The sequence below is a fragment of the Fistularia commersonii genome, chromosome 34 (genome assembly GCF_037954325.1).
Source record: "Fistularia commersonii isolate RoL2024-O1a breed Wild chromosome 34, RoL_Fcom_v1.0, whole genome shotgun sequence".
NCBI lineage: Eukaryota > Metazoa > Chordata > Actinopteri > Syngnathiformes > Fistulariidae > Fistularia > Fistularia commersonii.
Genome location: NC_141317.1, coordinates 469,532 through 495,514, shown reverse-complemented (window position 1 = coordinate 495,514; position 25,983 = coordinate 469,532). Strand labels below are relative to the sequence as shown.

At 41.9% G+C, this 25,983-nt stretch overlaps 1 protein-coding gene across 2 annotated transcripts in view; it reads left to right on the top strand.

The window, feature by feature from the left end:
• The window catches only part of vps13d (vacuolar protein sorting 13 homolog D), a 106,118-nt gene that overhangs the window by 12,857 nt on the left and 67,278 nt on the right, over nt 1-25,983 (top strand). The window contains exons 8-24 of one of the 2 annotated variants that reach the window (XM_086142117.1): nt 264-434; nt 4,843-4,943; nt 5,088-5,256; nt 6,616-6,717; nt 10,222-10,414; nt 10,833-11,012; nt 12,573-12,703; nt 12,798-12,852; nt 13,003-13,182; nt 13,607-13,737; nt 13,821-13,953; nt 14,076-16,328; nt 16,435-16,586; nt 19,123-20,184; nt 21,055-21,145; nt 21,256-21,382; nt 21,468-21,648. In XM_086142117.1, coding sequence (XP_085998243.1) covers nt 264-434; nt 4,843-4,943; nt 5,088-5,256; nt 6,616-6,717; nt 10,222-10,414; nt 10,833-11,012; nt 12,573-12,703; nt 12,798-12,852; nt 13,003-13,182; nt 13,607-13,737; nt 13,821-13,953; nt 14,076-16,328; nt 16,435-16,586; nt 19,123-20,184; nt 21,055-21,145; nt 21,256-21,382; nt 21,468-21,648 — 5,412 coding nt within the window. Of the gene's footprint in view, nt 1-263; nt 435-4,842; nt 4,944-5,087; nt 5,257-6,615; nt 6,718-10,221; nt 10,415-10,829; nt 11,013-12,572; nt 12,704-12,797; nt 12,853-13,002; nt 13,183-13,606; nt 13,738-13,820; nt 13,954-14,075; nt 16,329-16,434; nt 16,587-19,122; nt 20,185-21,054; nt 21,146-21,255; nt 21,383-21,467; nt 21,649-25,983 lie in introns of both variants that reach the window. The other variant, XM_086142116.1, reaches the window with a different exon arrangement.

Below are 25,983 nucleotides of genomic sequence, written 5' to 3'. Positions count from 1 at the left end.
TTTTTTTTGAATATGCATAAGCACCTGCCATTTCAAGTAAGTACTTGTGTTAACTGTCTGGCTGTAGACTTGTTATGGCTAGCAAGGCCCCAACAGTACCCTGATATTTCTCAAAATCCTGTTCACTTTAATCAGTTTTGACTTTGAGCAGTATTTTTCTTGTGTTAATGTGATTTGTATTCTGATTCAGTTGATTATTGATGTTGTACTATACAAAAGACAAGATTCTATGTAATGTTACTGTTTTTTTTGTGAATGTGCAGGATGCAATGACTGAGTGTATGGAAATGAGGGCACATCAGTATATCTTTGAACCAGTGTGTGCCTCCGTCCTGCTCAGAAGAAACACATCCAAGGAGCCTCTGAGGTCCCGGAACAGCCCCCGCATTGAAGGCCAGGTTCAGCTGGAGCCCATGTCCCTATGCTTGTCACAGGTAGGAGCAATATCAGACCAGACAAATGTGCTAAGAAGAAATTAAAGATTCACACAAGACAAATTCTATGGAATCTATGTTGAATGATAAATCTGATTTAAATATCATCTGCTGAAAAGCATTTTGTATAAATTGAGACAATGTGTTAATATGATTAAAAGATTCACATTGACAGTATGTTAGTTCTGTATTGTGGACCGGATTCTCAGGCTGCCTTTCCCATCCACACGTTCTTTGTCTTTTTAGGATACAGCTCTTTCATAAACACCCAGCAAACAGATAATGTTTGGTTTTACCATTCTATGATTTTTCAAGACTATCACTATGTTATTATATTTGCATACAGCTAGCTCCAACACATTTTCTGGATCTGATTAATGGTCATTCAAATAACAATTGTGACTAAGTTCACCAAGGACCGTTGGAGTGCTGCAAAAAATATGCATTTAAATTGGGTTGATAAGTGGGTTAGTGTCAAAACAGAGTGTAAGAGGAAGTTTGTTTGGATGGGAGATCCTCCAGACATCAAGCACAAAATGAGAACAACATTTGAAAAATTCTCAACAACAACTAACATGATCAAAATAAAAATTTTGGAAACATTTACAGAACAGGTCTTTCAATTCTGGACATAGAAAAGAAAAGAAAAAGCAATTGTAATTGCACATTTGCCCTTAATTTGGGCCAGAGTTATAGGTAAAATCTTTTTGTCAGTTTGTTAAGAATTGAACTGGAGAAAGCCATGTTGTAGCAGGACTAGTTTGTTAGAGGTGAGTACTACAGATGCAGTATTCTTTTTGCATATGTTTATAGAGTAGTACCAAATAGGTCAATGGGAGCTGCATTGTGTCTTTGTAGATCTTTGACAAGCATATGGCAGTGGACTGAGAGAGAAACCAGTAAAGTGTGAAGTCTGGAGTGGCAGAGAAGTATGTTAGAGTAGTGCAGGACATGTGTGAGCTCTCTAACACACTGGTGAGGTTAAGGGGTAACAGGAGGTCAAGGTGGTAGTGGGATCACATCAGGGATCAGCGCCTAACTACTTGTTGTTTGCTATGGTGATGCTAAGGACAAGCTGATGGTTGAGATTAGGCTCCACGGACTACAATGTTTTCTGAGATCTCACTAGACCAGTGTGTTTCAATTATTTTCTGATATGCCTCCCTAAGAAGAAGAAAATATTGTGTGTGTCCGCACTCTCTGCTGTCTATATTTGTCTATAAAACTGTTATATGTACACCTCTACATAAAATTGTACGTAGATCAACTTGCAACAAAGAATAACTTTATTAACATTATTTTTAGTCTATAATAGAAAAGATTTAAAGTGCATCAAATTGCCTGAAATTTTAAAAGAGTCAATCCTTATTTAAATTTTAAGCACAACAGACTGGACTGGACACACAACACTAATGCCCCCTACAGGAAGGGTCAGAGCAGGATGTTCTTACTGAGGAGACTGAGGTTGTTTGGTGTCTGTAGTGGGCTCTTCCACACCTACCAGTCTATGGTAGCCAGCGCACTCTTCTTCGGTATAGTGTGCTGGTGGGGCAGTGGCAGGACTGCTTTGGTCAATAGGCTCAACAAGTTGTGAGGAAAGCCCGCTAGGTGGTGGGACTGAACCTGGACCATCTTCAATCGGTGGCAGCGGGGAGGGTGAAGGACAAACTGGGAATTATCCTGGAAAATCCTTCCCACCCCCTGCATAACGAGCTGTGGCTGATGTGTAGCTCATTCAGCCAACAGTTCATCCCATACCCTGGGGCAGAAATGAATGCTTCAGACGCTCCTATGTGCCCACGGCCATCAGACTGTACAAAAGGCGTCTGGATGGCACACAACTCTGACCAGTCTGAGTGCACCTGTGCTGCTTCCAGCCCCCTCACTGTTCCTTGATGTTGCCCATTGTCATCCCTGATGATGATAATGATGTTGTTGTTGTTGCATATTTATATTCATATTTATTTCCTTTTTTGGGGGGAGGCGATCAATAAAGTTTCTTATCTTTAAACAGTTTTGGACTGACTGAACCACTTGATACTGAAAAATAAAATCAATATATAAATGTTCCTGAGGAACATTAACTCAGGAGCACAATATTTAAAACACTTTAACAAAACAACAAAATAAATAATGCAATTTGTGCTGATTTTTTTTTTTTTTTTTTTTTAATCAAAATGAGGAAGTCAGGATTAATGGCTACAGTGAGCACTTTTGCAGCGCAAAAGCGGGGCTTGTGGTGTGATAATGCCACTCTCAGCTCACAGTAAACACACCAGTCTTTCCTTGTCTCTCCCTGTAGTCACAGTGACACCAAGCACTATATATGCTTTTGTCATATTTCCTCGTCTTAGCTTTCGGGTGATTTTTGTTTTTCTCATCATCTCTGTCTCTCCCCACCTTTTTTATCATCCCTGTTAGATATTTTTCCATGCTGTCTCATGAGGGTTCGTTCTCTGCACTTAGGTTCTGCTCTGTGCTGTGTGTGTGCATGCTCAGTGCAAAAAAAACCCTCCCTGGGGACCCCCCCCCCCCTTTTTTTCCCCACATTTCCCCAAGGATTTTAAAGGAAGTTTAAAGAATTAAATCTATTTCTAAAGCTACAAGCAATTTGTCTACGGTTTGATTCCTGGCTCCTCCTAGTGTGGCGAAGTGTTGTTGAGTAAGACACTGATTCCCTAACTGCTCCCCTGATGCTCAGTCATCCAGATCATGGTGAATTCTTGCCGAAATTCTTGTTTTGCAGCTGGATTGAATATATTCACTTGAAGACGTTACATCCCTCATCCAAGAGGCTTCTTATGTTCTAATGATATATGGGGAGTTTCCGAATATAAATTCCAGGAATTTGGATGCGTCTAGGTTATGGTAACTTGTTGTGTGAATACAAGAGCTTGGCATTTTTTCTTGACTGTAAGTTCATTGACTGTAAGTAATATTTGGGGCTATGTTCAGAGCTGTGGAATATTTAATGGCAGAGGGGAGGTGAGCATCAGTGACACTTCTGTGTGTGTTCAAACCTGTTCAATCTGGTTGTTGCTCACACCTGTGAGCAACTATCAAACACGCTGTCCATTTGAACAGTTGACTGGCAGAGTTGGGGAATTGTGTGGGGGATTAACTGGGGGAACTGTGCAGGCCCCACAGTCATACACTATTTTAAATCTATTATTACACTTGAGTTCTGTCAGTTCCATAGGGATCTTTAAAGATGCTTTCAACTGTGAATGGGTCATTGAGTCCATAACTGACTTTCTGCACTCTTCAGTGTCCGCAAAGCACTGTATGAACTCTATGTGAAATGTACTCAGTGCATTGGCAAAATGCTCACACTGGTTTGACTTCTATGTCAAAAAGTAGGTGCCCTGCCTCCCTTCTGTGATTAAAGCCCGGGCTTTCAATGTCCACTTCTCATTTAACCATTTCGTCACCGGATAGGCACTGCCTATTGATGTGTGTCATTATAGCATTATGCTGCATAGCAGATGTTGCTATGGTTTTTGGGATTTGTGATAAGAGTAGTAAGATTTCATTTTGGTGGCTCCCTTCAGGGATTGCCAAAGCCATTTTTTCAAAAAGCAGGTTGGAGTAATTTACCATCTCATGAAAGGGGAACTTCAAGATCCCATCATCAGAAGAACAGCGCCCAAGGCCCCATTTTACAAAAGGTAGACTGGAGGTCGGAGGTCCAATAAGACCGATAGCTCACATTTTGCAGGTGAAAGGGGAAGAACTACAGCCGTATAATGTGGGATTCAGTATAACCAATTCTGGGGAACACGAGGGTTTGGTAGTCTATGAAAGGAACGGACTAAAATGATAAATTTTCAGACACAGTTGCATAGTAAATTTTGGGGTGTTAATGCAGAAGGGCCTTCTCAGTGGAAGATGGAACCAGAGGTTTTGTACAAATGTCAGCAACATGTCTACTTAAAGATCCATTGATGCAAGGAAGTAAACTGTACAAAGCCACCAAGGAAATAAGGTATTGAAGGCAAATGTGTCTGCAAAGGTTCTCATCCTGGTCATAGGACTTATTATCTTTAAGGAGCTGCTGGACTTGTTCAGTTTTTTTTTTTCTTTTAATAAATTTTGGTTCATATCTGAGTTACAAGAAAAACAGGATTTTTCAATAGCTATGGAAGGTAAACCTTTACCTCTGGTTGAGAAACCCGGAATAAACACGGGAAACTCTTCAGGGAAGTCTTCTAACATTTATGGCAGAGAATGTGTCCTGTTACACTGTACATCCACCAAAGATGTGCCAGACTGAGGGATAAAACATGATCAGTGGCCATTGGTTGATGACACCACACCTAAGCATCTAGTCAGTGATGGAGGTGCAGGAGGCCTAGAAGGTACATTTTCTCGTATTAACTCTAATGTTTACACTTTCTTTGGCTCTTAGGTCCAGTACCAGCAAATTATGGCATTTCTCAAAGAACTAGACCGTCAAGAAAGGGAAATGTTTTACCAAAAATGGAGACCCAAAGTCCCTGTCATTGGGAAGTAAGTTCAGACATTCTAAATTATTTTATTTTGATTTCCACATACATTCACTAAAGATAAATCACAGCACATTAATCTCAAATGTCTTTGAATGTAAAATATAAGCTGGTAATTTTTTTTTTTTTTTTTTTTTTTTTTTTTTAGTTGCAGGCAGTGGTGGATGTTTGCCATTCAGGCCAACCTAAGTGAGATTAGAGAACAGCGGCACAGGGGCAGCTGGGAGTTTGCTCTGCAGCGAGCAAGAGATGCCCAGACCTACACCAGCCTTTATTTTAGAAGGCTGAAAGGAATCCCATTGATCCCACAGGAAGAGGTAATCCATTGTAACACAGACATGCAGCACTACTGCATGCTACTGTTTCATATTCACAAAAACGAAAAGACAGGCTTTTATCTCTCAGGGGGCAATGTTCCCCCACTTCAGGGTAGCTGATATCACATAATTTGTTTTAAAATGTTTTCGTTTAGTTTTTTCTTTCATGAAAGAAAGCACATAGTATAAAAAATTAAGTTAACTAGTGATAATTGTGGTAATATTCTGAAAAGTTGGAATGCAGTAACAAAAGACTATGACATAAGTGGAATGATTGGAACATTCCATAGTTATCCATTTAATAGGAAAAAAAGGAGAAAATAAAAGTCTTTTTTGTAAACTACACTTGAGAATGTCACAACTTTGGGAGAAAATTGTATTACGATGAAACCAAACGCTTCCCCTGACAACTCAGGTCACAGGGCAACTCCTCCATGAAATCCACACAATACTCCTTTTTCTGCTTTCACCACTTCGTCCTCTGCTCTGCATTTGTCCTCCTCATTATCCTTGCCAAAAGAATCATCCAACCAAACCATCCTATTCTGTCTGGCTACACTCACCTACCACTATATTCCAGGATCACCACAGAAAATTAAGGAAAGTCCAAGTCACTTTTCTCCCAACACAACAACAAGATCACCCGGCCTAAGAACACCCCCCCCTCCCAAGTTGCAAATAACCTCCCTTTGAAACTCCATTATGCCCTTTTTCACTGCAAAAATCAACAATATTCACCAGCCCTTCGGCCCAAACCCTCACCTTAGCATGTCTTCTCCCTGACTTTCACCATCCACACACACTCTCTAGCTCCTCACTCTCTCAGAAATAATAGCTTGTTATAGCCTGGCTCCCATCTCTGGTCCTCCTCATTTCTGCCATCATCCACTCCTTTCTCACCATCAGAGCTGTCCCTACATCCTTCAAACTGCTGCTATGACCCCAATTTACCCCCAATTTTGAAAAAAACCTGGCAGCAACCCCTTCAACTTCAGCAACTTTTGTCTAGTCTCCATTCGACCCTTCATTTCCAAAATCCTCAGAAAAACAGTTGCCTCCCAACTGCATTCCACCTATCCCACAATATGTATGAACAGTTCCAGTCTGGTTTGCGCCCACTCCATAGGACTGAATTACCACCATGGCAGATGATTCTGGACTCCTCACCATCCTCATCCTCCTTGACCTGAGTGCAGCCTTTTGATACCATGACAGAAATGATATTTTGTTGCTCCAATATACTTGGGTGATTCTTTAGGAAGAACACAGAGCAGATAAAGGGGAGACCATCCACAGGTTTTATGCAAACCCAAAGTATGACAATACAATGTGTTTTTAACATTTGTGATTGTCAACTAGTGCGAGCTGGAGCGAGTTGAGGAGGAGCAGACATTGGAGGAGCTGCAGAGTCTGAGAGAAGTCGTCCATGACTGGATTAGAAAGCAAGGAGGGATTGTAGAGGTGAGACTACTGACAGGTGTTCATTATGGGTTACATTTTTTAAATTCTTTTATTCTTTCAGATGTACACAAGCTTTACAAGGTTCTTCTTCTTCTTCTTCTTCTTTCGGCTTTTCCCGTTAGGGGTCGCCACAGCGAGTCAACTTTCTCCATCTAACCCTATTCTCTGTATCTTCCTCTCTCACATCAGCTACTTTCATATCCTCTCTCACTACGTCCATAAATCTTCTCTTTGGTCTTCCTCGAGACCTCTTGCCTGGCAGCTCCAATTCCAGCATCCGTCTACCAATATATTCACTATCTCTTCTCTGTACATGACCGAACCATCTCAGTCTGGCTTCTCTGACCTTCTCCCCAAAACATCGAACATGTGCCGTCCCTCTGATAGATTCATTCCTGATCCTATCCATCCTGGTCACTCCCAAAGAGAACCTCAACATCTTCATCTCTGCAACCTCTAGTTCTGCCTGCTGTCTTTTGGTCATTGTAACAGTTTCTAGTCCATACATCATCGCTGGTCTCACCACTGTCTTGTACACCTTTCCTTTTATTCTGGCCGATAGTCTTCTATCACATAGTACCCCTGACACTTTTCTCCACCCATTCCAACCTGCTTGGACCCGTCTCTTCACCTCTTTTCCGCACTCTCCGTTGCTCTGGACTGTTGACCCTAAGTACCTGAAATCCTCCAGCTTCTTGATCTCCATTCCCTGTAGCCTCACCGCTCCACCCGAGTTCCTCTCATTCACACACATATATTCTGTCTTGCTGCGACTAACTTTCATTCCTCTCCTTTCCAGAGCATACCTCCACCTCTCTAGATTTTCCTCTACCTGTTGTCTGCTCTCACTACAGATCACAATGTCATCCGCAAACATCATGGTCCATGGGGATTCCTGTCTAACCTCATCTGTCAGCCTATCCATCACCATTGCGAACAAGAAGGGGCTCAGTGCTGATCCCTGATGGAGTCCCACCTCCACCTTGAACTTCTCTGTTACCCCTACAGCACACCGTACCAGTGTCTCACAGCTAGCATACATGTCCTGCACCAGTCCAACATACTTCTCTGCCACTCCAGACTTCCTCATACAATACCAGAGCTCCTCTCTTGGCACCCTGTCATATGCTTTTTCTAGGTCTACAAAAACGCAGTGCAACTCCCTCTGGCCTTCTCTGTACTTTTCTATTAGCATTCTCAACGCAAATACTGCATCTGTAGTACTCTTCCTAGGCATGAAGCCATACTGCTGTTCACAAATGCTGACTTCTGCTCTCAGTCTAGTTTCCACTACTCTTTCCCATAACTTCATTGTATGGCTCATCAACTTTATCCCTCTGTAGTTGCCACAATTCTGCACATCCCCTTTATTCTTAAAAATAGGCACCATCACACTTTGTCTCCATTCTTCAGGCATCTTCTCACTCTCTAAGATCCTGTTGAATAATCTAGTCAGAAAATCTACCGCTGCCTCTCCTAGACACTTCCACACCTCCACAGGTATATCATCAGGACCAACTGCTTTTCCACTCTTCATCCTCTTCAATGCCTTCCTCACTTCACTTTTACTAATTTTTGCTACTTTGTGGTCTGCAATAGTCACCTCTTCTACCCTTGCCTCTCTTTCATTTTCCACATTCATCAGTTCTTCAAAGTACTCTTTCCATCTTCCCATCACTCTTCTAGCATCTGTCAATACATTTCCCTCTCTGTCCTTTATCACCCGGACCTGTTGTACATCCTTTGCATCTTTATCTCTCTGTTTCGCCAACCTGTATAGATCATTCTCACCCTCCTTACTATCCAACCGAGCATACAAGTCATCATAAGCCCTTTGTTTTGCCTTTGCTACCTCTATCTTTACCTTTCGCCGCACCTCCCTGAACTCCTGTCTGTTCTCTTCAGTCCTCTCAGTATCCCACTTCTTCTTCGCTAACCGCTTTCTCTGTATACACTCCTGCACTTCCTCATTCCACCACCAAGTCTCCTTATCTACTTTCCTTCCAGATGACACACCAAGTACTCTTTTACCTGTCTCCCTGATAACACTAGCTGTAGTTGTCCAATCATCTGGAAGCTCACCCTGACCACCCAGACCCTTTCTCAACTCCTCCCTGAAAACCATGCAACACTCCTCCCTTTTCAGCTTCCACCATTTTGTCCTCTGCTCTGCCTTTGTCCTCTTCATCTTCCTTGTCACCAGAGTCATCCTACAAACCACCATCCTATGCTGTCTGGCTACACTCTCACCTACAACTACTTTGCAGTCACTAATCTCTTTCAGGTTACCTCGTCTATACAAGATGTAGTCTACCTGCGTGCTCCTACCTCCGCTCTTATAAGTTACCCTATGTTCCTGTTTTTTCTGGAAAAAGGTGTTCACTACAGCCATTTCCATCCTTTTTGCAAAATCTACCACCATCTGTCCCTCTGCATTCCTATCCTGGATACCAAATCTGCCCATCACTTCTTCATCCCCTCTATTGCCTTCACCAACATGTCCATTGAAGTCTGCACCAATGACCACTCTCTCATTTCTGGGAATATTCTGCATCACTTCATCTAACTCATTCCAGAACTTCTCCTTCTCTTCAGATTCACATCCCACCTGCGGGGCATAGCCACTAACAACATTGAGCATCACACCTTCGATTTCCAGTTTCAGACTCATAAGTCTATCTGACATTCTTTTCACCTCTAGGACGTTCCTAACAAACTCCTCCTTCAAGATAACTCCTACTCCATTTCTCTTCTTGTCAGTACCATAATAGTACAACTTAAAGCCTGCTCCTAAGCTTCTAGCCTTACTACCTTTCCACCTGGTCTCCTGGACACACAGTATATCCACCTTCCTTCTCTGCATCATGTCGACCAGCTCTCTACCTTTTCCTGTCATAGTCCCAACATTCAAAGTCCCTACTCTCAGTCCCAGACTCTTTCCCTTCCTCCTCTCTCTCTGCTTCCGAACACGCACTCCTCCTCTTCTTCTTGTTCTTGTTCTTCGACAACTTTACAAGCTTTACAAGGTTATAGAGATATAATTGCAAAATAACTCACTAAAGGGTTATAAATTTCATAAATGCATATTTCTTTTTATAATTCCTTTGGGGTGGCATAGTGGCACAATTCGTAGTGCTTCCACTTCACGACAAGATTTTGTGATTTTGACCAGGGCCTTTCTATATGGAGTTGGCATGTTCTTCCTGTGGCTGCATGGGTTTCCCCTGGAGTCTCCACAGTGCAAAAAGGACACAATATTTTTTTGCCTTAATTGAAGACCAAATTTCCCCGACCCATGAATGTGAGAATGAATGGTCATATGTCTTTTTATGTGACCCTGTTATTGACTGACGACCAGTTCAAGATGTAAATTGCCTCTCACCCAGTGACAGATAGGATTTGCTATAGCCCTACTGCAATGCTGACTGTAGGGCAAGTGGTATGATTAATGAATGAATAATTATTTTTTTCTTCCGCTCATTTTCTTTCTGCCTCCTTTCCCAGAGTGTACGAGAGCCCAGCAATGATCCTCAGCCTGCTTCACCCAACATATCTGTCCCTAAGAGTGGGAGCTCTGGGATGATCCAGTATCTGCAGTCTTGGTTCCCAGGTTGGGGTGGCTGGTATGGAGATGCTCAGGACTCAGACAGAGGCCCTGAGGAGCTCTTGCCAAGCCCACCTTCCTGGGATATTTTAGGTGAGAAATTGGTTCTTATTTGGACTACTTTCAGCATCAGTCTGGATCCTTGTATCAAGCTGTATTACATCTATATCTATGATACCATCAAATGTCAGAATAAATGTCACCCCGTGCAAATTGTTTTATTTAAACCATATGTTCTGATCTATGAGTGAATTACAAAAGTATTTCTCAAGATGGTAAACTGTAATTAGTTATTTAGAGATTAGTAATATGGTGATGCTTCGTATATGTACATAAGTATATGTGGATTTTGATCATCTACATGACATTTTATTTGTGTCTCAGTGTAAAACCATCCTGCAAAAGGCTCTTGGGGATCTTCATTTCGCTTTGCTCACGCTTCATGTGGGGTTTCAAATATTTCCTGACACACAGAAAAGAGTGATGATCCAGATGTTTGCTTCTTTAGCAGAGACTGAAGATTTGTTTGATCCATGGGAGGACTCTCACACTCTGAACACATTCACCAGGCGAGATCATTTATTTGCACGGCTAGAGTTTTTTCTAGAGAAAGGAGGCGTTACTCTCTTCCACCAGGACATGAGTGAGGAAACACTGCAAGAGAGTGGAGTTATCCAGTTGGAATTTTCAGGTACATAATATTCCTTTGAATATTCCTTTTGTTACAGCTGGACTTGTTTTGTAATATTCTCATTTGGAAAAGTAAAAGGTAAAGACTAGTTCAGTATTATGGAGCAAGCAAGATGAATTGGTAACACGTTGCCCCTATTGCCTCCTTTAATATCTCTTGTTGTTTTTTTTTTCCAAATATCCAAACGCAGTTGAACTGTAATGGCCAGTAAAATGTTCACCTTCGCTCAGGAATGATCATTTTCATTTATTTATTTTTTTTTATCTTTGTGGTCTATTATACAAATGTGTTCAGACGAGTGTGATTACTGAATGTGGATGACAAGTTAACAGGCAAATAAGCTGTACTGCGGCAGTGGACTCACCCTGAGCTCAAACTACAGCCCCTGGGTGTCAGTCAACTGAACTTGCCAACTTAGCAAACTTGTGCTCCTAGACCCTGATCTGACATACTGGTTCCACTTGGTAGTAAAGCAACTATGAATAAGTTATTCATAGATATTCACATCAGATGTCTTAACAAGGTTTGTGAATGAGAGCATGAATGGCTTTATGTATCTATGTGGCCCCTTGGATTGATGGTGACCAGTCCAGGGTGTCCTCTGCCCCTCACCAAATGACAGCTGGGATAGGCTCCAGCACCCCTGTGACCCTGAATACAGGATAAATGATATAGATAATAAATGAATGAATGAAAAAATGGAAAATGTACTTGTACTTGATTTTATATTGACCATCTTCCACGGTCAAATTCCACATGGCTAATTTTGCAGGGACTTTATAAAGTAAACTGAGGAGTGTAGTAAACTTCATTGAAACAAAGGGATTGTGCGGGGAGTCGTCAGTAGTTTATTAAAAATAAAGAAATTAAATAGAAAGTATGTACAGAAGCGAAAGCAAGAGAAAAGGGAACGCTGAGGTGAAAATTGCCCCATACCTGTATTGTACCTTCACTTGGTTTTCGGATTTCCTGTGATACTTTAATCCACAGCTGTGCTTGTGTTATGCTTGGATAAATTTGTCACAATTTCTAAGAATGTAAAATATTTAATCATTTTTCTTTCATTTTAAGGTTTAGCCGTACAATGTGCATCTATTTAATCAGACTTCTGAATAAACACAGACACAGTCGGGGTAAATGTGAAAACTACAAGGTACAACTGTAAAAATATGATCCTTTTGTGCCTGATTGGGTAGGGTAATGGCCACAGATGGAGTGTATGATATGACTGTCATACTGTAGCAGGTGAAAATGTCCTGGAAAATAATTTCTAGAAAAGAGTAGGAACCACGCGTCCCCTCACTGTACCATCTCTTACTATATGTGTACATCTCTTACTATAGTCATGTTGATGCAAGCTGCTGAATAATTTCAATAAGCCAAGCAGCCACAGTGAAAATGGATTACTGGTAGTAAACACATGTCAAAGCTCTTTGGATTGTGAGATTGATCCTGAATTCAGAGTGTCCCTAAAAAAGACAGTTGTGTACCTTTTTAATTCCATGTCTTGCCAAAACTCTTCTTTGCTCCAATCTTTTTTTTCCCCCATCTCTTACACAGGAGTGAAGGTGGTTGTGGAGTCTCTTCCTCGGTCAGAGTCTTCTCTGCTGTCTGTTAAACTTGGTGGTTTGTTTCTAAGAGACTTAACTACTCAGGGCACAATCTTTCCTGTCCTGGTGTCTCCAAAAACAGTAAGCAGTAACAGACATAGGTTGGCACGAAGTGCAGTGTTATTTAAAAATGCATACTGTAGATACTTTACTGTGTTTGTGCTATGTGCTGCAGGACAAAGATGTCATTGCAATGAACCACCTATCTGGACTGTCCACTAGCACCTCTGGTAAGCTGTCTTTTTTTCCCTTTTACGGTTGTATTCTTGTAATGTCAGATTTGGTTGGTTGAAATCCTACTTATCATGTAAGATAAATATTCACTTTGCTTATAAATTTGCGAAGATCCTGTTAAATGTATGATCTGTTTGTGTTGTCAGGATGCAGTACAGAATGTTCATCATCACCAGTCTTTGAAATGATCTATGAGCTTAACCCTGTCAGGTGTAAGTTTGAAAGAAGACTTGAAGTGAAAACTAGTCCACTGAATATTATCTACAACCCCCAAGCATTCAAGAAAGTTACTGAGTTTTTCTACAAAGGAAGAGTTCACACCTCAGGCAAGTCAAAAAAATCATCAATATTTTCTGCATTTTTTTTTCCTTTATCTTGTTTTTTTATATATAAGTTGCAGTACAGTTCTAAACAGGACTCCTCCAATTGAGATCCTATCATTATAGTCAGAGTTGTTGTACAGGCCCCATTAAACTCAGTAAAACCACATCCGGAATTTAAATGTCATCATAAATCGCGTTTTGTTTCAGGGATCTTGTACCCATTCTCAAAGTGCGTTAATCATTCACCCTTCACTCTCTACTCACAGTCCTAATAAAATATGTAAGAGCTGCCATACAGGATAGTACGTTAGTCATCTGTAGATCCTGACACTGCTACAAAAACCAGAATATAGTGCAACTTAGGCTGGGAACTGAATAAATAAGTTTATATGTGTTTTAACATGTTTCCATTTTTATCTTTTTTTAGGTTTTGGCTATCAGTCAGAACTAGAGCTGAGAGTGGCAGAGGCTGCCAGGAGGCAGTACAACAAGTTAAAGATGCAAACAAAGGCAGAGATCCGGCAAACAATTGATCAACTGCTTGTTGGCGAATTTATTGTGAGGATTGTACAATAAACAAAGATATAAAGTAAATGGCTGTTGAATTATTTTTCAGTCCTGCTTTTTTCTTTCATTTGTAGGAAAACAGTAAACGTTGGACCATGAAGCTGGACATCTGTGCACCTCAGGTGATTTTCCCAGATGACTTTCAGTCACAAAACCCAATGCTTGTTGTTATTGATTTGGGCAGGATTCTCCTCACCAACTCACAAGGTAAACTGGAAGTGGTAGTTACTTACTAGAAAAAATATCCTTTACTTTTACGGGTTACATTATCAAATACCACTTAAAATATTACTAAATGTTTTTTTTGTTTTTTGTTTTTTGTTTTAAAGATGACAAAGCTTGCTCGAGAGCTCCTCAAGCTGAAAGGGAAGACATGAGTGATGATGAGTACAAGACACCCCTTGCCACCCCACCAGACTCCCCCGCTCCTGAGCTAGACATAGCTGCAAAGGAATGGCTCAAAAGTTCAGAGCTTCCCAGCTTCAGACACCCTGAAAATACACAGGCCTACAGAAGAAAGCTTTATGAAAAATACTCCTTGTCCTTTAATGATCTTCAGATAATGGTTGGTCTCTATAATGATAATTGGAAGCATCTTCAAGAGAGTGAGGTGGGCCCTACCCATGTGGTTGAAAAGTTTAATGTGCTGCTGCAACTAGAGCAAAGACTACGCTACACATCAGACCCCCAGCTTCCAGGGGCAGTGCTCTCAGGCACCTTACCAGATCTCAAGGTCCATATCAACCTTGAAAAGATGACTGCTTTGAGGAGTTGTCTAGCCATGCTAAGTGGTCCAGCCGTGATTGAAGCAGACAGAAGTTCAGAAAAAGGCCCTGATTCTCCTTACCCTCTTACCCTCCGACATGACAAGATCTTTCAAAAGGATGACAGCTCTTTAAAGCTACAAGGTTCAGCCAGAAGCCAGACCCAAAGTGTGTTGACCTTAGAGCAGCACACGCGGGAAGTTCTGGTGGAATCCCGTCTACTGTTAGCTGAGTTCAACATCAACTATATGCAACTTGGTGTGGAGAGTGAAGGGCGCTATATATCAGTTCTCAAGGTATTTGGAATACATGCTCATTTTGTCAAGAGGCCTTATGATGCTGAAGTCTCGCTGACTGTCCATGGTTTGCTTCTGGTGGACACTTTACAAACTTATGGCTCAGATTTTGACCTTCTGGTGGCTTCTCATAAGCATCTCAGCTTTGACATACCAACAGGAAGTCTCCGAGAAAGTCAACCATCATCTCCTGTGTCACATGATTGCCGAGCTCCTGATCATATGGGTCAGCATTCCAAGTCATGCTTAGTTATGCCCATGGATAGAGTCTCAGCTCTCAATTCTTTTCTCAAAGATCAGGAGGCCTTAATTAAACTTGAGTACCAGTTTGTGAGCTCAGACTGTCCTTCCATGAACCTTGACAGTTCCCTTCAGGTGACAAGCATGCAGGTAAACAACTTAGACATTATTCTTAACCCTGAGACCATGGTGGAGCTTCTAACATTTCTCCAGAAGTCTTTTCCTAAAGAAGAAAACACTGGAATGTCCTCAGCACAGCAACATGCAACTCAGCCTTGCAGTGAAGAAGAGGGGGCATATCAGGTCACCTATGACCAGAACAAAGAACTAACTGTGGAGATTCATCGCCTCAACCTACTCCTTCTCCGGACGGTGTCTTCTGGCACTGCCCTAGGTGTTGAGAAGAAAGGAGTGAAGATTGCTACTGCTAGCATCAAGGGCACCAAGGTAAACGTTTCTTTGGGCAGCCGGTTAGATATCAATGGGTCACTTGGATCCTTGCAGTTGGTTGATTTGACCCAGGAAGGCGGTCGAGGTCAGTTTGTGGTCAGCATTGGCATTGTTCAGGACACCTCTGTGACTGGTAGCGGATTGACTTTCCTGACTGAACCTCCTGGAGGTTCTCCTGTTGAAGCGCTAAATTTCCACCTTTTGGAGTTATCCCAAGGAGATTGTACCTTGGAACTTCAAATGGCATCCTTGCATTATAACCACTCATCAAAGTTCTTGAAAGAACTGAGTCTGTCTGCCAATGAAGTTGAAGACAATTTCAGGTCTATTTTGAAAAACGCTGCGACAAAAGTGTCAACCGTTCTTGCTACCAAGACAGCAGAGTACAGCGGTATGTTTTCACTTTTTGAAACTCCTGCACGGAGAAGTCGGACCCAAAGCCATTGTTGGACTGATCAATCTGAGGATGAGGAGGATATGCCGATGGAGGAGCCTGAATCAGCTTTAGATACGTTCTTGGTGAAGCTGACTCTTAATGTCAATATTGATTCACCAGTTGTATCCATTCCCCGTAAGCCTGGGCACCCCGAGTTGTTGATTGGTCATTTGGGAAGCATATCAATCAGGAATTTTGTAACTGGCCAGGACTCCGAAGGTGAGAGGCTACAGGTGTTGGTGAAGGATATTCGGTTGTACTCACTAAACACCAGTCATTTGGTTTTCAAAAAGTTGCCCCAAGGGAGTAATACTGGGACGTCGTCACCATTCATCAACCATGATGAACAGCAGTTCACGCGTCATGACTTCTTTGAATCTCTAAACCGAGGAAAAGGTAGTCTAAAATAATAATTTTATGAATTTGATAATGCAGTTTTACTTAATATGCCATTGAATTGCAACTTTTGAAACTAATTTGCATAACTTATTTCCTTTAACAGCTTTCCATATATTAAAAGACACTACTATACAGTTCACCTTGGAGAAAGTTCCAGTTGACCAAGACATTCAATTTACCTTCTTCACATCAGAGGAGCCCTTCCTTAGCACAGGCATCCTGAGAATTGAAGGAAATTTTGTCAGTCCAGTTCAGGTATGTACTCTGGTTTTGTCCGAAGCTTAAAGATTTGATCTTTAAGAAATTACAAAGGATTTGAAAACATACTAACAGCACTGACAATGGTGTCCATCACGAAATCATGATGTCAGAGAGATAGCGGATTGCATCTCGTAAATAGGAACGTTTGCTCATGTTGGAACTGGAACCTCATTAATGATCCTCAACTGAATAGTGTAGATCATAAATATTTGCAACACAGTGAACTTTGTTTTGATTCATTAACTTTGATTTAGATATTAACATGTTTTATTTCTGAAATTGTCTTGGATCCCAATATTAGATCCCAGCACAGGCTGGCCTCTGACTTTATCTCCAAAAAGTCTAGTATGTTGCTGTCGGTCTGATAGACTCACTCCTGATCCTATCTAGAACCTCAACATGTTTCATCTCTGCAAACTCTAGCTCTGCTTCTTGTCTTTTCCTCAATGACACTGTCTCTAAACCATAAAGCGTCACTGGTCTCACCACTGTCGTGTTTACCTTTGCTTTCATACTGGCTGATACTCTTTTATCACACGTTTCGCTTGAAACTATTCTCTGCATGTTTGCCCATGTTTCTTCCACACCCTATGTAGCTCTGGACTGTTGACCAAAAGAACTTACAATCCTCCCTCTTTATCTCCCGTCCCTGTAGCCTCACAGTTCCACTTTGGTCCCTTTCGTTCACAAAAATGTATTGTGTCTAGTTTCAGGGAGTCATTATTCCTCTCCTTTGCAGGGCATACATCCATATCTCAGGATATTCCTGCTCACTGCTCTCACTACTGAGCAGGGAGCAGGTTATCTGTGTCATCATGGAGATTCCCAAACCACATCTGTCAGTCTCTGCATCATCACTGATAATGAGAGAGGCCTCAGAGCTAATCTCTGATGTAGTCCCACCTTTACCTTGAACTTCTCTGTCACATCTACAACACACCTCACTACTGTCTCGCCACTCTTACATATGTCCTGCACCATTCTAACATACGCTATATGGCTAAAAGTATTCGCTCACCTGCCCTGACTCACATTAAAAATTAAGTGACATCCCTTTCCTAATCCATCGGGTTCAATATGACACCAGTCCACTTTTTGCAGCTATAACGGTCACTCCAGAGAATGCGTCTCCACTGCATCGTGCTTCACACCACTGCATCCATTCTTTGCTCTGGACTTGGTGATGTGTGGCTTGGATGCAGCTGCTCAGCCATGGAAAACCATTCTATGAAGCTCTCTGTGTACTGTTCTTAAGCTAATATCAAGGCCACATGAAGTTTGGAGGTCTTTAGCAATTATTTCCGCAGAAAGTTTGCAAACTCTTCATGTTATGTGCCTCAGCATCCACTGACCCCTCTCTGTCAGTTTAGGTGGCCTACCACTTCATGGCTGGGTTGCTGTTGTCCCCAAACACTTCCACGCTCTTTTAATACGGCTGACATTTGACTGCGGAATATTTAGGAGCGAGGAAATTTCACAACTGGATTTGTTGCACAGGTGGCATCTTATCACATCTTATCACAGTTCCACGCGACCCATGTTTTTGTAAAAACAGTCTGCATTCCTTAGTGCTTACACTTCTGGCCATGGAAGTGATTGGAACACCTGATTCCGATTATTTGGATGCGTGAGTGAATACTTTTGGCCATATAGTGTATTTCTCTGCCACTCAACACTTCCTCATACAGTACCATAGTTCCTCTCTCTGCACCTAGCTGTATTCGTTTTCTAGATCTACAAGGGCAAAAGGCAGCTCCCTCTGACCTTCTCTGTACTTCCCTTCCAACATTCCCTAAAGCAAATACCCCATCTGTACTGCTCTTTCTATGCATGAAATCATACTGCTGCTCAGAAATGCTGATATCTGCTTTTGAATGTACTATTTGCAAATTGGGAACCAAAATGCTTTCACCTCAGCATCCGTTTCCAATTTTACTACTTCCAAGGTGTAAAAGCTTTCTTTTATTGCACCATCATGTGACCAGTTAGTATCAAATTTGGTGCAGTGTGTCTGCGAGTCATGGTGAATTGCTGCAACAAGGCAAAAAAGGAAATTGCCCATTATTAGCTTGAGAAGTGCAAAAATGATCGGCAACATTTTTTTCCAAGCTTCACCATTGTGTTGTAGTATGATGCATGCATGAAGCATCGCATAAATGGGACTAATTTTTGAAAAACTAGGACAAGGCCTAAATTCCAACAAATACCCCCTTTACTACTTTGTCATTGGATTTGCGATACTGTCTTAAATGGGCCGACCATATCGTGTTGTCACTGACATTACGACTGTACTTGCATTAATTGTCTCTTTGATTATGCAGAATGGAGTGGAAACATTTACAGGAGAAAAAAGTTTGAAGTTGTGTTGGCACAAACAGTGAAGATGTGCCAAATTTTACCCTTTACACTTCAAAAAGTTGTTGAGGATTTGATTATTTGTTATGGATTTGCATGTGAAAGATGGATGGTTGTTAGCTTTGCTGGATATTTTCAGTGATAATCTGGTTAATATTTTACTTTCTTTTGATAGGTGTTTCTTTGCAAGGCAGTGTATGAACAAGTCCTTCAGACGCTGGACAGTTTATCTCTAATGGAGGAGCAACATATCATGGCTAGTCACCCACCCACACCCCCACCACCAACTCCTTCATCCACCAGGCCTCACCACTTCCCTTACCCCCAGAGAGGCCTATTTTCAAAGGACCCTTCCCACATAAGATTATCTGACTCATTGCTCTCCTCCCCATTGCATTTACCTCTGCAGTCTCGTAAACCAGACCCTCACTCTCCATCATTCACTCAGCTGAGAGTCAACTTACATGTTGCTGAATTGCAGGTCCAGCTCAGCGCTGATCTGACCCAAGGCTCACAGGGCTTGGTAAGTCTGCGCTTCCAAGACCTGCAGGGTGTCTTTACAAAAGATCACCCTCATTTACTAGAAGTCCAGCTGGCTCTGCGCTCCTTGCTCATGGAGGACCTCCTGGAACAGAACCCTGAGTCAAAGTACAAACATTTGATGGTGTCACACGGAGCTCCTAAACCCTCCACCTTCAGTCCAAAGGAATATCTTTCTCAAAGCTGTCCATCTGCATCTAATGCACTGTTCCCAGATATGCCTCGTTCACTTCCTGCCCACATGGAGGAAGCCCAGAATGTCTTTCAACTCTACCAGAGACACCCAAGTAACCCATCAGCGAGTACTCATAAATCCAAGAGAGATCCTGACTTTCCATGCACACCACCACCCTCCCCTACCCACCATACACCCTCCCCTCAGCCACACCCAGACTTTGATGACTCATTAGTTCACATCAATGTGTTGCTTGTGGACCAAAACCATCCAGAATTCAAAACACGCTATGGTAGCATTGGACGAAGTATAGACATTGATTTTAACTGTCTGGATGTTTTAGTCACATTACAAACCTGGGTGGTTATCCTGGACTTCTTTAGTATTGGCTCAACAGCCAACAATCATTCAGTGAAAGTGACCCCTGTGTCACCTGAACCTGTGCCAGGACATCCTCTAGATGAGCCAGACAAATCTGAGGAGGGGTCAGCGCAAGTTGTCAACACTAAATTGGACCTCAAGGTTAGTCAGTGGACCTAATGTATCTACTGGGAATGACCTAGGTGCAAAAATGATTAACTTTGTACAAAGGCATTTTTCTGCACTCAAACCAGGGCTGAACTAATGAAAATTGACTAATTAAAAACAAGAATCCCTGAAAAAAGCAAATAGTAATAGGGAATTGGAACTTCCAAAATTATGTTTGCTCTCAGAAGCCCCCTTGAAGTAAATTTACTAAGCAGATTTATATAATAAATCAGAATATGCTAAGCTTGGTTCCTCAGGTAAGGAGGTAGCCAGTCCAATTTAAATAGAATGGATTATGTTTGGTCTGTGGAAAGATCTCTGAAAGAACTGGAAATGACCTTGTGGATAAGAACAGATAGCAAACAGTGGGGAAATTCAGATGAGATGTACTAATATATGGGGCCTCAGAATGGATGACGTTTTATGAGTTAAGCTGTAATTATTATTTTTGTCATATATATATATTTTTTTGTTGTACCCTGTACTTTTTCTCATTAGAAGAACATAAAGCTGAATGAATATGCCGATTTTGGTACCACTCAGTATTAATGAATTAATCATTATTTTTGAATGTTTGTCACATTCAGTTATAAAAAAAAAGGGCAACATCAGCAAAATTTGCATTCAACTTATTAGGGAATGATCCATGACCCAATCGGTAGTCAATTAACAGTGCCTGAGGAGCATTTCGGGCTCCAGTGTCATGCTCAACAACACTGTGACAGGCTCAAAGAAGCTTGGGAATTGAACCATGGACATTCAGTTTAGTGCCCAAGCTCAAGTAAAGACTGATGTGTTTTTTGTCTGAATACAGTTAATCCTGAAATGAATGCTTCATTACTAAAGGTCTCCATATTCTCCTAGGTTCATTCGTTGTGCCTTGTATTGAACAAGAAATTCAATGAGCTTGCTCGAGCTAGTGTGTCCAAACTGTCTGCTCATCTACAAATGTTCGGTGCGTAGCAAAAAAATCCACCAGTATTGCTTTTGTCTATTATTTTCAGCCACACAAACAGACTTATAATGTAAAGGATTCGTAAGTTCCTATCATATTTGGTATTTCAGAGGGTAACCTGACACTGAAGGGTAGTCTCGGAAGTTTGTCCCTCAGTGACCTGACCCCTCATGGCAATCTCTACAGAGAGCGCTTCACAACAAGAGGAGGAGAAGCACTCATTTTCAACATTCATCGGTATACTGCAAATCCTAGCGCATTCAGCTCTACAAAATCCTGAAGCCTTTTTAGTTTTGGTCAAGTGTAAATGTCTTCCACTCAGATATGGCCTGCCTGATCCCAACTTGGAGCGGGAATGTGACATCAAAGTGTCTTTGCAAATGGCCTCGGTGCAATACGTCCACACTCAACGCTTCCAGGCAGAGGTGGTGGCCTTCATCCAACATTTTACCCAACTGCAGGATGTACTGGGCAGGCAAAGAGCTGCAATGGCGGGCCAAACTGTGAGTAGGTCTTGCAACATTGTAGTATATAAAGACAATAAGTCAGTTATCCTTTTTTTCTTGAATTGCAATAAAAAAAAAAAAAAAAGAAAAATTAAGATTGGATTATACAATGCAATGCGTTGTTTTCTGTTGAAGTATATTTTATCACATTGAATGGAGGATATTTCTTCGGAAAAAATAAGGGGGAACTGTGTCGAATATTAAAGAAACACTTTTTAGCTGAATCTCATAGTTCTTGTATTGCCAATTTTTCATGCTGCCCACCCCCCTTCCATTTGCCAAAATAATTTGATGAAGACAATTTCAATGATTTTCCATTTAGACCCTTTTTTGTACATATATATATATATATATATATATATATATATATATATATATATATATATATATATATATTTTTATATCTGCTCTTTCAGACGTATGGTCCATCCATCCAGTTGTTAAAAAATGCAGGGGAAATAAGTGTTTATTAGGGTTGTGCAACAGTACGGTGTAAAACCTTTATTTGTGTATAAAAGGTTTTACACCATTGTCTGTGTGTGCGTGTGTGTGTGTTTTCATGTTCTCCCACAGCTCTTCCTTTTACAGTCCAGCTACAGTCAGTCGGTTTAATAGAAGGGTGTAACTTAGGACCGTAGGAATGAATGGTTGGATGTCTCTATGACTAACATCTTCAGGTCAGCTGTCCAGGTCAGCTGCTAGCAGCTCCAGGCCCCCCAGATTCTATGTGCAGGGTCATGCATTATAGGTAAAGAATGACTGTTCAGTTGTGAGCTTACATTTTGAGGTCCAATCTATTAATTGTTCAAAGGATGAGTAAGCTGCATATTATAGGTAAAAGACGGTCTGAAAACACAGATTGGTGAGACAGATTAATTTTCTAAAACAAAAGGAATTCTACAAAAGGAACTGGGTAAGCTGCTTGTTGGCTGACCAAGACACAGGTGAGCTGAGCTTAGTGGTAAGGAGGCATAAAGGAAAGCCAAATTAATTATGAGTCTTGAGTTACAAGTTACAAGAGGTTTTCTTTGGGTCATTAAAAAACTTTAAAAGTCAGAGTAATAGATTTCAGTTATGGATTTTACAAAAATTACAGCCTTAAATAGCATTAAAAAACACTAAATTCAATGTCAAAAGGCATTTAAAATGTAAATAAACTTGATGGGAAATCATTGTTATTTGTAATGTATTTTGATTAGGCTGCATAAAACTTTTAATAATTTCGATCGGAATACTGTGATCGGTGACGATTGACAGGAGGAACCCTTTAATTGCCCATTGTTTCTGATAGATGTTACAATAGTGCACAAAGTCATAATTGTTGTGTCGGAAAAATGGGAAAGTGTAATTTTCAACAAAAGTGAATGTATGAAGGACTGTTCCGAGGTTTGTTAAAGCCCCTTGGCAGAAAAATGTCTGAGGTGTTTTGTAGCATGTGCAAAAAATACCCTCAAAACTTTGCACAATGGACATTAATTTGTTTAAATCGCACATGCAATCAGATGCCATAAGTTGGTGAAAGGCAGGCAGCATTTTTTTGCTGAGAACAGCAAAGCAGCTGTTCCCATCACCGACTACAATAACAGCTGCTGCTGCTCTGATCACCGCCGCCGCTACAGTGATTACAGGAGTGCCCCGACAAGCAGGAGGACCAAAGTTCAGTCAGCTTTAGTGCCAATTTCTCTGCATGTACTGAACATACAGAAGAATTGAGAAGATGTTTCTCACAATCCCATGATGTCATGAAATTAATGATATAGTAATCGTAATCAAGTGCAAATTAGCAGTGAAGGGCATTGTTACATTAAACAGTAAACATTAAACTATGAGGTATGAAGTATAAAGTACATGCAGACTGATATTTGACAGCATGAAAGAGGAGCAGCAGAAGTATTTATCTATTTATTTATTTATGTACAGTTTAGTGCAAAGGTAGTACCATGATGGTATATGGACAATATATTTCCTTCGGGAAAAATAAAGTTGTTCTTATCTTATCTTATCTTGGCAGCGAAATGGTTTTCTCAATGCAGAGTAGCAGTAGTGCCAAAAAGAAAAGAAGAGCATGGCATCCAGGGTGTGTGTAGTTCGGGGGGCGGGATGAAGAGCGAGAGAGTTCAGTATCTTGGAGTGGGGCAGATTGTGGGGAGTGTGATAGTGGGAAGAGAGTTCAGCATCCTGACAGCCTGGTGTTATGTAGCTGTTGATGAGTCTGGTGGAGCGGGCCCGGAGGCTCTGGTACCTTCTCCCTTAAGGCGGGAGGCTGAACAGACTGTGTGCAGGATGACTGGTGTTGCTCACAATTGAAGATGCTTTAAGGGTGAGGCGGGTGGTATGTATGGATCTCAGGGAGTGGAGTGGGGCACCGATGATCCTTCCAGCTGTGTTCATGATGCGGTGCAGTGCTTTTCTGTTGTAGTCTGTGCAGCTCCTTTCCCACACAGTGATAGAGCTAGTCAGGATGGTCTCGATGGTGCCCCGGTAGAAGATATGCATGATGCGTGTGGGGGCTTTCTCTTGCTTGAGTTTGCGAAGGAAGTAGAGGCGCCACTGTGGCTTCTTCACCCGTGATGCAGTGTTAGTGGGACTGGAAAGGTTCTTGGTGATGTGCACCCCCAGGAATTTGGTGCTGCTCCCTCTTTCCACTCCAGCGCCATTGATGGTAAGGGAGACACACTTGTTGTGGCCTCACCGGAAGTTCACAACAATCTCCTAGGTCTTGCTGACATTCAGCATGAGGTTGTTGTCTCTGCACTACATGGTTAGGTCAACTTCCTTCCTGTATTGGGTCTCGTCGTCCCTGGTGATGAGACCCACCAGAGTTGTGCCATCCTCAAACTTGACCATGTGATAGGTGCTGTAGGTGGGTTTGCAGTCATAAGACAGCAGGGTGAAGAGCAGGTGACCGAGCACGCAGCCCTGGGGTGCACCTGTACTGAGTGTAATCCTGCTCGAGATGTTGTTGCCGACCCGTACTGCTTGTGGCCTCTCAAAGTTCTTAAGTTCGTCTGCACAGTCCTTCAGCACCTGACCAGGGATATTGTCTGGGCCTGCTGCCTTGCGAGTGTTGATTGTGGAGTGTTCTCTTCATGCTGGCAGCAGACAAGCACAGGGTTTGGTCATCAGGGGGATGTGGGGTCTTCTTTGGATGAGTTTTGTTTTGAGCCTCAAACCGTGCGAAAAAGCTGTTGAAGTTGTACATTACAGAGAAGTTGTCGTCGCAGACCTGTGGCACAGGTTTGTAGTCTTTGAGTAGATGCCCACTGTTATGTCCCTAGGGGTCTTTGTGTGTGTTTGGGGATGTTTTCTTCTGTGGCCCTGTTTTCCTTTATATCTTGCAGGTTGTTCTGTGTAGCTGAGAGTCTTCTTCTTCTTTCGACTTTCCCCTTCAGGGGTCGCCACACCGGATCAACTTTCTCCATCTAACCCTATTCTCTGTATCCTCCTCTCTCACACGAGCTATCTTCAAATCTTCTCTTTGGTCTTCCTCGAGACCTCCTGCCTGGCAGCACCAATTCCAGTATCCGTCTACCAATATATTCTCTATTCCTCCTTTGTACATGACCGAACCATCTCAGTCTGGCTTCTCTGACCTTCTCTCCAAAACATTTAACATGTGGTGTTCCTCTGATGGACTAATTCCTGATCCTATCCATCTTGGTCCCTCTCAAAGAGAACTTTAACATCTTCATCTCTGCAACCTCTAGTTCTGCATTCTGTCTTTTCGTCATTGTAACAGTTTCTAGGCCATAAAACCCCGCTGGTCTCACCACTGTCTTGTACACCTTTCCTTTTATTCTGGCCGATAGTCTTCTATGAAATAGTTCCCCCTGACACTTTTCTCCACCCATTCCAACTTTCTGATACCCGTCTCTTCACCTCTTTTCCACACTCTCTGTTGCTGTGGACTGTTGACCCCAAGTACCTGAAATCCTCCAGCTTCTTGATCTCCACTCCCTGTAGCCTCACCGTTCCCCCCCGAGTTCCTCTCATTCACTCATATATTCTGCCTTGCTGCAAATGACTTTCATTCCTCTCCTTTCCAGAGCATACCTCCACCTCTCTAGATTTTCCTCTACCTGTTTTCTGCTCTCACTACAAATCACAATGTCATCTGCAAGCATCATGGAGATTCCTGTCTAACCTCATCTGTCAGCATGCCCATCACCAATGCAAACAGGAAGGGGCTCAGAGCTGATATCTGATGGAGTCCCACCTCCACCTTGAACTTCTCTGTCACCCCAACAGCACACCATACCAATGTCTCACAGCTAGCATACATGTCCTGCACCAGTCTAACATACTTCTCTGCCACACCAGACTTCCTCATAC